Source organism: Mesoplodon densirostris, chromosome 7 (assembly GCF_025265405.1).
Source record: "Mesoplodon densirostris isolate mMesDen1 chromosome 7, mMesDen1 primary haplotype, whole genome shotgun sequence".
NCBI lineage: Eukaryota > Metazoa > Chordata > Mammalia > Artiodactyla > Ziphiidae > Mesoplodon > Mesoplodon densirostris.
The window spans coordinates 7,304,126-7,317,134 of record NC_082667.1 but is presented as its reverse complement, the minus strand read 5'-3'; the positions used below and the strand labels follow the sequence as shown (position 1 = coordinate 7,317,134).

General features: G+C 52.9%; 1 protein-coding gene and 1 non-coding gene across 4 annotated transcripts; one reads left to right on the top strand and one right to left on the bottom strand.

Moving 5' to 3' along the window:
• Nucleotides 1–1,531: 1,531 nt before the first annotated feature.
• Nucleotides 1,532–1,638, bottom strand: LOC132494551 (U6 spliceosomal RNA). The gene has a single exon (XR_009533127.1). It is a non-coding gene; the product is annotated as a U6 spliceosomal RNA (small nuclear RNA).
• Nucleotides 1,639–4,568: 2,930 nt separating this feature from the next.
• TSGA10IP (testis specific 10 interacting protein) lies at nucleotides 4,569–12,870 on the top strand. Of its 3 annotated transcripts, none has more exons than XM_060104963.1 (8): nucleotides 4,569–4,715; nucleotides 5,595–5,728; nucleotides 5,830–6,527; nucleotides 6,697–6,844; nucleotides 8,994–9,164; nucleotides 11,688–11,787; nucleotides 12,000–12,124; nucleotides 12,747–12,870. In XM_060104963.1, the coding sequence occupies exons 1-8, from the start codon at nucleotides 4,569–4,571 to the stop codon at nucleotides 12,868–12,870; spliced, it is 1,647 nt and encodes a 548-aa protein (XP_059960946.1). The 3 variants fall into 3 exon arrangements, with proteins under 3 accessions (XP_059960946.1, XP_059960945.1, XP_059960947.1); XM_060104962.1 differs by having other exon boundaries at nucleotides 11,943–12,124; XM_060104964.1 differs by lacking the exons at nucleotides 5,595–5,728; nucleotides 5,830–6,527 and having other exon boundaries at nucleotides 6,741–6,844; nucleotides 11,943–12,124.
• The last annotated feature ends 139 nt before the right edge of the window (nucleotides 12,871–13,009 follow it).

Genomic DNA, 13,009 nt, shown 5'->3' with positions numbered 1-13,009 from the left:
TTTATCCTTATGTGTCTGGTTTATTTCACTTAGCATAAAGTCTTCAAGGCTCATCTATGTTGTAGCATGTGTTAGAATTTCTTTTTAAGGTTGAATACTAGTCTATTAATGTATATACCATATTTTGTTTATCCATTCATCCCTCCATGGACATTTGGGTTGTTTCCTACTTTTTATGTATGTATGTATGTATGTATTTATTTATTTATTTATTGCAGTACGCGGGCCTCTCACTGCTGTGGCCTCTCCCGTTGCACAGCACAGGCTCCGGACGCGCAGGCTCAGCGGCCATGGCTCACGGGCCCAGCCGCTCCGTGGCACGTGGGATCTTCCCAGACCGGGGCACGAACCCGTGTCCCCTGCATCGGCAGGCGGACTCTCAACCACTGCGCCACCAGGGAAGCCCTGGAAGGCAGATTCTTAACCACTAGACAACCAGGGAAGTCCCATATATGCATTCTTTCTTGTATTCTTTTCCATTATGGTTTATCCCAGGGAGATACCCTTTTATAACCATCAGGTGAGTAAAAATTCATAAGGTGAATACTGATGTTTGGTGAGGGTGTGGGCCAACAGAACCCCTTCTCACTTTTGCAGGCATATAAACTGGTACAGCTTCTTTTTCAAGCAATCTAAAAAGAGATATACATTTGTTTCAAGACCCCACACTCTCAATCCTTGGTAAATAAGCCCCAGAAATTCTCGTGCAGATGTACAAAGAGGCATATACAAGGGCATTGACTGCAGTGTCCTGTGTGGAAACAGGAGTTGGGGGCAACGTTAGCATCCAACCTCAGGGGAATGCATAGTAAAGCATGATGGAAGCAAACTACAGAACGTTAGGCAACAATCAGAAACAACAGACAGCTTCTCAAAACGTGGCGTTCAGAGAGAAGAGTAAGGAACAAAAACGAGGTCAACAGGGCTTCCCTGGTGGCGCAGTGGTTGGGAGTCCGCCTGCCGATGCAGGGGACACGGGTTCGTGCCCCAGTCCGGGAAGATCCCACATGCCGCAGAGTGGCTGGGTCCGTGAGCCAAGGCCACTGAGCCTGCGCGTCCGGAGCCTGTGTCCTGCAGCAGTAGAGGCTACAACAGTGAGAGGCCCACGTACCGCTAAAAAATAAAAAATAAATAAATAAATGAGGTCAACAGCATAATACATTTATATAAACTGAAACCACCAATGCATAAACATGATATTAGATATTTCACAGATCCATTCATATTTAAGTGAGATGGGAATGAAGAGCAAAGATAAAGGAGAAAAAATGCTAAACCAAAACAAGAGACTGACCTTGTATCCATTGGTGATTCTCATACACTGTGAAATAAGGAACATAATCAACTCAGCGCCCTGTGCCCGAGGACCAGAAGAGAAATGTGCAAAGGACGTGAACAGGGAATTCACAGAGGAAGCACAAATGGCCCATAAAGACAGGAAAATATACGAATCTCACAAAAAATGAAGGGAATGCAAGTTATAGCAATGAGTTCGTATTTTTTCACCTATGAGATTAACAAAGATTTTTTTTTTAATATGGAATGCTTCACAAATTTCCATGTCATCCTTGTACAGGGTCCATGCTGATCTTCTCTGTGTCGTTCCAATTTTAGTATATGTGCTGCTGAAGTGAGCACAACAAAGATTTCTTTAAATTATACTATGTTTACCTGGTGAGGGTGTAAACACAGTGGATTGAAATCTATATTGATTGAGCATTTGGGGACAGTGATTAAGCGTTATCAAAATTAAATTGTTGACAGCCAGCAAGTTTGCTTAAAGGAACTTATCTTGCAGAAATACCTCATGTGCAAAGGCGCATTTCCAAGGATGTCACTGCTGCAATGTCTGTCCCAGGGAAGCTAGCAGAAGCTGTGTGCGTGTCTGACAGGAGGAGATGAGTTTAGTATATCATGTCAGACATATGGTGACAACCAGTGTGAAGGCTGAGGTAGCTCTGTATGTACTGACATGGAAAGATAAGCGTAATATACTATTAAGCAAAAAATGTATGATGTCACTTTTGTTGAGAAATTACACACACACACATGCAAAATCACAAGACATTAAAAAGGTCCACGGTTTCAGGTCTGTTTTGGCATCAAAGGCCAAGCATAAGTCAATAGTTCAAGGGCTCCCGTGTTCCAAAGCAGGTGCTTGTGGTGGGAACTGCAGGTAGATGGGGCCATGGTAAGAACTTCAGCTTTAACTCCTCAAGAGATGGGATCCCGGGAATTCCTTGGCAGTCAAGTGGTTGGGAGTCCGCGTTTTCACTGCAGGGGGCCTGGGGTCCATCCCTGGTTGACCTAAGATCCCGCAAGACGCGTGGCGCAGCCAAAAAGAGAGGGGGTGGGAATCCATTGGAGGGTTTTAAACAAAGGCAGGACAGGCTCCGGTCTTAACAGGATCACTCTGGCTGCTGAGTAGAGAACAGACTTGGGGCAAGAGCAGAAGCTGGGCACAGGGGCTACTGCAGTGATCCAGATGAGAAGGGGTGGGGGCTTGGGGGAGCTAATGGTGGTGGAGAGGAGAAGTGGCTGGATTCTGCATGTATTCTGAAGGCGGCAGCAGCAGGGTTTGCTAGTGCTTGGGGTGTGGAGTGTGAAGGAAAGAGAGGAGTCCACAATGATGCCAGAATTTTGGCGTGAGCAGCAGGCAGGATGGATGTGGCCTTGACTGAGATGGGGCAGATAGAAAGTCTGAATTTCAACATGTCAAATTAACTAATATGCTTATTCATCCTCCAAGTGGAGCTGTCGAATGGGCCGTTAGATGTGAGTCTGGACTTTGTGGGAGAGGTCAGTGCTGAGATATGTAAACTCGGGCAGACCTGGAAGGTGATAGATGGCTTTTAAGGCTATCAGACTGGAGGAGCTCACTTGAGGAGTGAGTGTGGCTGCAAAGGTCTGTAGACACCTCGTGAAAATATTGACCTGAGGAACCCAGACCTGTCCTCTGCCAAGGAAGGAAGTAGCCCTGAGTTTGTCCAAAAAATCAATTCGGTGGGGGTCTGGAGGGGACTTGCTCTCTGAAAATGGAGCAGCCCACACACTTGCCCTCCACCTGGGGTCCCACGGGTGACATTCAGCAGAGGAGGTGGATGGGCGGGGCTGGCAGCCCACCAGAAAGAGCAGAGTTGACCTATTTTGAATGGAAAAGATCTTCCCCTGGAGCGTTATTTAGGTTGTTCAGTGAAATGTGCTCATTGCAGAGGTGCTACTGGAATGGAGTCTGCAAGCAGACAGGGGTCCACAGAAACAAGGCTCTGAGCAAAACATGCCCATAGGGCATCTGCTGGGGTTTACTTCCACGAGCAGTCTCACCAGGGCCGCACTGTTGGCTGATTAATAACAACTCTTACCTGGCAGTTGTGACGAGCTGTGGAAATGTTCCATGATGCATGTGTGTATATATTAACTGACTTAATCCTTGCCACAGCCCTAGAAAGTAGACACTATTATAACCAGCCCCACGTTGCCCATGAGGGAACAGAGAAGGTACGTGACACGTGGAGGGGCTGGGATCTCAACCCCTGTCCTTCCTCTGTTTTTTTTGTTTTTTTGTTTTTTGGCCATGTCCTGCAGCTTGCGGGATCTTAGTTCCCCCAGCAGGGATCAAACACGCGCCCCTGCGGTGGAAGCGCGGAGTCCTAACCACTGGACCGCGGGGAAGTCCCTTTCCTCTGTACTCCTGACCATCGTACTCTGCTGCCTGCCAACAGTCAGCAGTCATTTTTAGCAGTTTTAACCAACATTTACCAAGTGTGTTGCCTTTGTGATTTCATTGAATCCTTGCAACAAACCTACGGAATGGGCCTCTGATTCCAGTTTGGCAGAGAGGAGAAGTGACTTGCCCAAGGTCACAGAGCCGGTGAGAGGCTAAGCCACGCTACTCTGTCTCCAGGGCCTCAGCTCGGCACCATGTTCCTGGTCATAGTGGTCAGCTCCGGGCATCTCATGGGGATTTACCATGTCAAGGCTTTTTGGCGATGCTTAGAAGTTTGGAATAAGAGCTGCGTGTTCTCTCTCCAGAGCCTCCTCAGTGCTCTGGTTTGCCTGCTGCCTTGTTCCTGGACGTGGTATTCAACTTCCTGGCCTTTCCTGTCCTGTCAGGGCCTGGGAGGGTAAGTGGTTTGAACAAGATCTTGTTGTGAGGGTCTAGTTTGCCCCTTACATGGCCTCAGCAGGGGCTGAGGGGCAGCAAGGAGACAGGCAGAGGGAGAGGGACACGGCAGGCGCCATCTGCCATCTTCATAGGGTGTGAGGACCCTTTGAGATGGAGAGTCCTGAGACCCCGTTGATAGATAGATGGTGAAACACAGGCTGAGCAAGGGCAGGGGATTTGCAGAGTGCGGAGCAGAGGCAGGCCTTGGCTCTGGATCTCGGGACTCCCAGGCCTGGATTCTTTCTCAGCATCCTGCCCAACTCTCCCCTCCAGAAGGAAGTAGGCCTTATATATACCCTTCCTGGCCTGCTTTTGCCAGAGCCCTTGAGACTGGCTGAGGACTGGTTGCCATAGAGATGGTGGAACAGGCAGTTCCAAGGTTGGCAGACGTGGGGCGGGGCGGATGGGACAAGATACCAATATGCTAAACGCCCACCAACAGTTGGTCAGGACCGCCTCAGGGAGACCAGGGCAAGACACACCACAGCAGGCTCCAGGGACGGCCACACGTCTGCTCAAGCTTCTCTCAAGCATCCCCCAAGCTGAGCAGGTGAGGGGGGCCCCTTGGGGGGATAGCCAACTGCCCAGAGGCAGGTTGGCTCTCTGGGGTTGGGAGGCCAGGGCTGAGGGAAGCCCTTGAGAAGCCACGAGACTGGAGCTGAGGCCCAGGTGAGAGTCAGGGAGGCCCCAGGCGGGCAGGGACTACAGGGAGGCCTGCAGGATGTGGGGTGAAGACAAGGATGATGCCCAGGGATGACTCCCAGGCTTCTGATGGAGCAACTTCAGCAACACTGTGGGAGGATCAGGATTTCAGGAAAGACAATGAGTTTTTCCCACTTTGGCTTAGAAAGTCCAGGGCCCTGTGGGGCATTCAGAAGAGCTATCCAGAGTCCAGAGGCAGTACAATGCAATGGTGACAAATCTGGGCTCTGGCGACAGACTCAACACATTCAGGTCCTGGCTCCACTTACCGGCTGTGTGATCTTAGTCAAGTGATTTCACCTCTCTGAGCCCCGGTGTTCTCATCTGCATGACAGAGGTGATAGCGAATATCTACCTCATAGGATCCTTGGGAAGGTTAAACGAGTTAATACTTGAAAGTCCTGAGCACCCAGTAGGTGCTCAGTAAATAGCAGTGGTTGCTATTTTAATATTAATAATTCAGGTCATGATCAGTCAGTTTCAGTGGCAACAAGGGCCCAGAGGGGCCAGCCTGACAGAAAAGGAGGGTCCTGGGACTTCCCTGGCGGTCCAGTGGTTAAGACTCCGAGCTTCCACTGCATGGGGTGTGGGTTCGATCCCTGGTCAGGGAACTAAGATCCCACATGCTGTGTGGCACAGCCATAAAACAAACAAACAAACAAAAGAACAGGAGGGTCCCCTGGGGGGAGCTGCTCAGAGCTGGGCCTCCTCTCCTGCCTTTGCCCAGGGGAGTCTTGGGAGCAGTGATGGTGTAATTCAGGGCCAGCAGCAGAGGTCTCAGAGCGCAGGGCAGACGACAAAGAAGGACCGGAGGCTCAGGGGCCGGAACAAGAAAGGGCAAGGCTCTGCTGAGGCTGAGGAGTAAGCATCTGTGGAGAGGCCGGGGGGATGCTGGGTGCTAGGCTCCACTGGGGGCCGGTGCACAGACCCTGACCCCTGACCCCTGCCCTCTCCCTCCTCAGTCTGGTCCCCTCTCCTCCTCGGAAACCCTCCTTCCCCTTCCAGTGGGCCTGGGAGAGCTTCACCACAGATGGCCGGTCTCCGCTTCAGCCGGGCTCCGCCTCGGCCCCTGGCCACCAAGCCCTGCCCTTGCCCCCAGCGGTCCATCGGCACAAGTCCAGGCGCAAGTCCACGGCCAACATCCCGGAGGCCCATGGCTTCTGCTGGAAGACAGAGGCACCAGATCTGGAGAGGAGACAGAAGCTCAGGGCCTGTAGCTGCATCCCCATCCCTCCTGGCAAAGGGGGGAGCCAAGAGCCGGAGCTGCCTGGGAAGAGCTCAGGATCGGGGTCGGAGGCCGAGGAGGCCGAGCCGGAAGGCCTGGGCCCTGAGGAGGCCGAGAGGGCTCTGAGACCCGGGGAACCGCCCCAGCTCCCCAGAAGGGGGTCGATCTTGGAGGAGGAGCCATTTGCAGAGGCCATAGACGAGGCTGAGGAGGGGGAGCACAGGGTCCCCCAGAGAAGGAGGGCTAGTTCTCAAAGAAAGGGGCAGAATTCTGGTGAGGAGGCCTGGGACGAGAGTGAATTGCGGAGCCAGGGGAGCGGCTCTGGCTCCAACAACCTCCGAGGACCACAGAGGAGGAGGCCAAGGGCCAGGGAGCTGGAGGGGCCGTGGAACCTGGAGAAGCTGCAGAGGCAGCTGCAGCAGGACTTGGACTGTGGTGAGTGTAGGGCTCAAGGCCCTGCTTCCCCCACGAAGCCGCACAGTGCGGAGAGGGGCTGGAGCCAGCCACCTGGCTGGGCTGGGCTGGGCTGCGCTCCAGGTGCGGGGAGGGATTGCCCAAGGGGCCAGGAGAGACGGCAGTGCCTGATTTGTCCCTCTGTGGACAGGTCCCGAAAAGCTGCCCTGGAAGCCATCGCGGGCTGCTGTTCAGCCCTCCCGCTGGAGCAGGAAGGCCCATGCCTTGGGAGCTGATGAGACTTTCCTGTTTGCAAACTTCCCTAACCGCACCTTCCAAAAACGACAGGAGGCCACCAGGTGAGGTGGAGAAGAAGAAGGGTGGGAGTGAAGCACAGGGACTAGAGAAGGAGCTAGTTCTTCAGGAGACAGTCATTCATCCTCTCATTCATTCCTTCATTTATCCATTCACCAGTCTTTCTGATCCTCCAATCATCTGTCCATCCATCCACCATCCACCATCCATCCATCCATCCATCCACCATCCATGCATATATCTGTCTGCTTGGCCAACTGTTTATTGACACAAGCCAGTTTTCATTCACTTCCCATCTTCTATCCATTCATTAATTTATTAGCTAAGTGATTAATGCAACATATATGAGGTATCTGCTCATGGGTCCTCAGGATATAAAGGTAAAAAGACTTGGTTTCAGCCCTAAGAAGTTCAAGGTCGGCTGGAAAAGGAGACAGATGGGCAAAACAGCGACAATGGCAGAAGAGTTAGATCGTTACTATACTTAGGGCTTGAACGAGAGACAGTGGGAGCAGAGGGGAGACAGATGGGGGCTGTTGACAGTGTCTAGGTGAGGGTTGATGAGGGCTTGGATCAGGTGGCCATGTGAGTAAAGAGAGGGGGATTTATTTAAAAGATATTTGAAAAACAATTAATTAATTAATTAAAAAGATATTTGGGGGCTGGCTCAGTGGGCCTCGGTGACAAGTTAGAAGTGGTAGGTGAGAATCTCTTCAGCATCCTGATAGCACCCTTCAAGTCTTATCCTGTTATCCTTCCTTGAGATCTTTCCACGCTTCCCAGTGCCCTTAGGACAAAGCCCAGATTCCTTGGTAAGGTGTTGGGCTGTCCGTCCATCCCTTTGTACAGACTGAGGGCTCCTCCATGGAAGGTGCCAGCTCTTTTCTTTTTAATATTTATTTTATTTATTTATTATATTTTGGCTGCATTGGGTCTTAGTTGCGGCACGTGGGATCTTTTATTGTGGCGCGTGGGCTGCTCTCTAGTTGTGGAGTGCGGGTTTTCCCTCTCTAGTTGTGGCGTGCTGGCTCCAGAGCGTGTGGGCTCTGTAGTTTGTGGCACACAGGCTCTCTATTTGAGGCGCCTGGGCTCAGTAGTTGTGGCGCGCGGGCTTAGTTTCCCCACAGCATGTGGGATCTTAGTTCCCCAACCAGGGATCTAACCCACGTCCCCTGCATTGGAAGGCAGATTCTTTATCACTGGACCACCAGGGAAGTCCTGGTGCCAGATCTTTTTGATCACGGCCCCCGTCTGGCACCTTAAAAGGACCTGGCACATAGTTGGTGCTCAATAAACATGTGCTGAGTGTATGTCTGCATCTACCCCTCTATTTGTCTATCTGTCCATCTCTTTATCTGACCATGATTCAGTTGTGCATGAACTCATCAATACTGAGTTTCTGTCTGTGTTAGGCACTGTGCTAGGTGCTGGGGATACACTGGTGGTGAAGAGGACAAAGAGTCCTGCTCTCATGAGGCTCACATTCTACTTGGGAAGGAGGATAACTGATAAAGAAATGAACAAAATGTATAGCTAGAGATAGAAAGTCCCTGGGAGGTAGATGGGGTGCTGAGGTCTCATTTTCTCTGAGCTTTGACCAGAGGAACTGACCATCAGATCTGGGGGAAGAATGTTCCAGGTGGATCTAGGTGCCGTCTATTCAACCGTCCACACCATCCATCCATCCTTTCATCCTTTCATCCACCCACTGATCACCATTTGTTTCTTTTTCCCAACCATTCATCCGTCTGTCCCTCAAACCCGTAGGCATTACCCTAGCTCCTACCAGATATAGGGGTCAGAGAGAAAAAAAGATCTGGGCCCTCCCCTCGAGGAGAGCTGCTTTGCAAGGGGAAGTTGGCAATACAGGTGAGGTCATGGGTGTGTGTGCTGAGCTCCACAAGGCTAAGGACTGTCAGAGTTGGGGTACACCCCTGGCTGGAGTAGGCAGGAGGCTTCCAGGAAGGGTAGGGAAAGGCCTGGAGCTAGGCTCGAGGGCTGAGCCCCCAGAGTCAGCCTGCATCCTGTCCAACTTCCACAACAAACCCCATTCCCCAGGCCCCTGGATCTCTGGGCTGCAGCAGTCCCTCCCTCCAGGCCCCCATACGCCCCTACCTGCCCCTGGCCCTCCATGAGGCTCCTGGTTCCCTGCAGACTTCTCCCACCCCTCTTTCTTTCCTCTCCCCACCCAAGAAACCGGCTGCGGGCCTGGGAGCAGCAGCAGCAGGAGAAGCAGCAGCAGGCCGAGCTGCGGCGGGCCCGGGAGCAGCAGCTACAGCAGCGGGTGGCTCACTGCCTGGCAGCCTACGTACCCAGAGGGAGCCGGGGGCCGGGGGCTGCCCAGCGCAAGCTGGAGGAGCTAAGGTAGGGAGCCCGGGGCTGCGCGGGGCCTGGAGGGGAGAGAGCAGGGAGGCGGTGCTGGGTGTAAGACCAAAGGACCAAGGGGAACCTGCCCTCACCTTCCCACGGGCTGAGCTTCCAGGGCCATCCTCCCCGCCAGGTGGGAAGGTCGGGCCGCTTTACAGATGAAGACACTGAGGCCTGGGAGGAGAAGGGGCTGGGTCAGGGTCACCTTGTTAATAATAACAATTCCTGCAGCTGTCGAAGGCTGAAGTTTAAAATGTTCTACTTGCATTATCACACTTTCAAATCTTGTTTTCTGATTTCAAATGCCAGGCATGCTTACTATAAAAATTCAAATATTACAGAAATAGTTCATGGAGAATGTGAATAGTGCCTGTGACCCGGCTCCTGGAAACAGCCAGTGTTCGTGGTCAGGGGAAGAGTCATCTGTTTCATTTTCTTCCTATATTTTGATCATAAAAAAGCAAATTCATATTTAAAAGCAAATCTTTTTTAGACTCATAAGAGGCGAGTGAAGTAGGTATCATCAGCACTCCCATAATTTTACAGATGAGGAAAGTCAGGCTTCAAGAGCTTAAATAATTTGTCAAAGGTCACAACAGAGTGGCAAAGCTGGGATTCCAACCCAGGCAGCCAGTCATCTGCCCTGCTGTGCTGCCTCGGAGGGTTCAAATGCCCAATCTTCAGATAAAGTGCACCAGGATCTTCCCCCCAGAGCCCAAGCTAGGGAAAGAGATAACTCAAATAAATATGATCACCAATGCCATTGACACTGAGGACCTACGGGGTGCAGCTGGCACGAAGGAAGCCCTTTCATCCAGGCAGAAGCGCTAGGTCGAGGTGAGTTGGATGCTGCTGAGAGACCACAGGGCTCCTGCCCTGCGATGGGGCCACTGAGGGCTCAGGGGGGTTCTGATCACCTACTCTTTGAGGCTCAGCCTTATCACCGCCAATTTTACAGATGAGGAAACCAAGACTCGAGAGGTCGCGTGTATTTTAAAGGAATCCTTGGCCAGTGATCGGGGAGATGCCTTCTCCCTGCCGACCCTCAAGTTCATTGTTTTCTCACAAGGCAGGAAGCGGAAGGCTCAGACTCCAGTGGCAGATGCCAGTGAGAGGAGTGTTCCAAACGCACTCCTTTCATTTTCGACTTGGGAGAGGATATTTCCCACGGGGTGTCTCAGCCCTTCCAGCCCGTGAACTTTGCTCTGAGCTTCACAGGAGACTCTGCCCTTCCCAGGAGGGTGGGCACAAAAGATATCGCCCTGTGGTAGGGAAGCTCCGTACCTTACTTTTATTCTAAGACAGGGCTGACATCCACTGACATCACTTCCTTTCTCGCTTAGAGCTCCAAGACATGGGCTTCCTCTCAATTCTAACAGAAATAGCATCAAGAACCAAGAAGGAAAAATGTACACAAGCTCACGGGCAAGACAGGGACTGAATGCAGCTCATGCTTCCCCCACTCCCCACTCCTTGTAACTGCTGTAAAATTCCCTCTTGAACAGTGAAGACTTCTCTTTGCAGTGACTTCTGTTCCTGGCCATGGTTTTCAAGTCCATCTTTTTCTCGAATGAAGGAAGTTTCCTTCTCTGGCACATAGCCAAGGGGCCTGGCCCAGCAAGCCAGTGTTTTCCACAGGGCTCAGCACACTTGCCAGAAGTCCCAGCATGAGTTTTGGAGTCTTGTGCGCCTCTCCCCTCCCATCCTGTCTGTGGGTGCTGCCACCACACCCTTCGGCCTCTCTCGTGTGCTCCGCAGAGGATGCCCGGTCCCCTGTGTGGTGTAGCCAGAGAGCCCCTCACTGCCAGGATGCACGGCTTGCAGGGCAGACAGATTTCCAACAAGCGCACAGACTGGGTTTTTGTAAATGGGATTGTGCTTCTCCAGTGGAACCTAGATCATGCTGGGATGTGTTCTTTCATTTGCAATACATTTCTTCAGTTTCTCTGTCCCATTTTCTAAACTATCGGCTTGTAAGAACCACAGAGAATGCTGGCAAGCTTGTCCCATTCGGGCTATAGCACAAAGAAGAAAACTGAACCCAGAGCCCAGACTGGGGTTTTGCCCAAAGCCACAGCCAACAGTCACAGCGTCTCCTCACAGGCATGGTGTGAGAGGGTGCAGGGGTGGATGCAGAGAGGGGAGGGCTGTGCATGCACATGTCCAGTTGCTAAGAAGTCAGTGCTGGCCCCTCTCCCTTGGGGATGGCTGGGAGGAGGGGCAAGCCTGGCACCGCCTGCAGACCTGGGTTCAGCGCTCAGTCCCTCACTTCCCAGCTGTGCAACCGTGGACAAGTCCCTTGACCCTCCTGAGCCTCAGGCGTGTCATGGGTAAAATGGGACAGATGATTCCTGCCCCACTGACCTCAGGAGAAATCCAGGGCAAGGATGGAAATTAAATGGTTTTGTAAAGCTAAAGGCAGGAGGACAGAAACAGAAAGTTCTTAATGAGGACAGTGGGCTCAGGAGTGGGGATGGCTCGTGTCCACGGTTAGCTGCCCAGAGGCCCGTCTCCCCGCAGGCGCCAGGAGCGACAGCGCTTTGCTGAGTACCAGGCAGAGTTGCGAGCTATCCAGCATCGGGTGCAGGCCCGGCCCTACCTGTTCCAGCAGGCCATGCAGGTGAGGCTAGCACCTGGGCAAGCATGTGGCTCCCCGAGAACAGAGCTTCCCACTGGCCGAGTGGATAGGGAGATGAGGTGGGAGTGGGCCCCCTTAGTTGGGACCCCTGGGGTGCTGCCCATCTGGAAGCCCTGGGACCCCCTCGGTAAGCAGAGCCTCACTGTGTCCTCAGCAGCCCAGGTGAGGGAGGAACCCCGCTTCTCTCTCCTCAGGCCAATGCCCGGCTCACTGTGACCCGGCGCTTCTCCCAGGTGCTGTCGGCACTGGGACTGGATGAGGAGCAGCTGCTGGCTGAGGCAGGAAAGGGGGATATGGAGGGCACCCCCAGGAAACCCAGGTGAGGCCCAGCTGTGGGGAGAAAGGGCATGGTCACCAGCACTCTGCCCTGCAGGGCCTCATCCAGCTGTCACCCTGCCCTGGGGAGAGGCCGAGGGGACTCCTTGGGCAGCCACATGGATCCACTGTGAATTCAGTCCTGCCCCGTCCACCCCCTGGCCTGGAGGACTCTGTCTAGCTTTCACAGTCAGCAGGGCCTTCCCCAGGCGCTGTCCTCCATGTCACCCAAGGAATGCGGGGCCAGGGTTATTTTCCCCACTTCCAATGAGGAAACTAAGGACCCCAGGGGTAGGGTCTTGTCCAAGGACACAGGAATGAATAAGCGGCAGAGCCTGTCTGGGAACCTGCAACCACCTGAGCGGCCACACATCAAGCCCCCACTGTGGGCTGGTGCCACGCTGGTCACTCCACATACCCTTATGCTTTAGAACAACTTGGTGCAGAGCAGGGGTTATGAGGCTTGAGGAGGGGAAGTCACTTGCTCAGGGTCACACAGCATAGGAGCCAGATTTGAATCCACAACATCGGTGGTGATGGCCTTTCCCCTTCTACAGCCCAGGTCTCCTTGGTTATGGGGGTGGGGAGCTGCACAGCCCAATGGCCTCTGTGTCTTCATCTTTAAGGAGCCACAGGTCACTGGGAGTGAGAATGGAGCACTCTTCTCAGAGTCCCCCAAAGAAAGAACCCACTGGCAGCCAGCCTGACAAGCGCTCCGCCCCAAGCCCAGACCGAGAGTCCAGTCCCTGAGATACAAATTAAATGCTTTGTGGAAAATACAGTGTGGGATTTCTGGTGGTAGTGGAAAGAGGCTGCAGGTTGGGAGTAGGTGGTGGCAGGTGGGTATGCAGCGCTCTTGGCTTGTCCCCAGGACAAGGAACTCTGGCTG

What these genes read in the sequence shown, in the direction of transcription:
- TSGA10IP (XM_060104962.1), top strand. Translation starts at nt 4,569, where the DNA reads ATGGGACAAGATACCAATATGCTAAACGCCCACCAACAGTTGGTCAGG. An exon ending in GGCTCTGCTGAGGCTGAGGA is followed by an intron (nt 5,729 to 5,829) that starts GTAAGCATCTGT and finishes CTCCCTCCTCAG; the next exon opens with TCTGGTCCCCTCTCCTCCTC. An exon ending in CGCAAGCTGGAGGAGCTAAG is followed by an intron (nt 9,165 to 11,687) that starts GTAGGGAGCCCG and finishes GTCTCCCCGCAG; the next exon opens with GCGCCAGGAGCGACAGCGCT.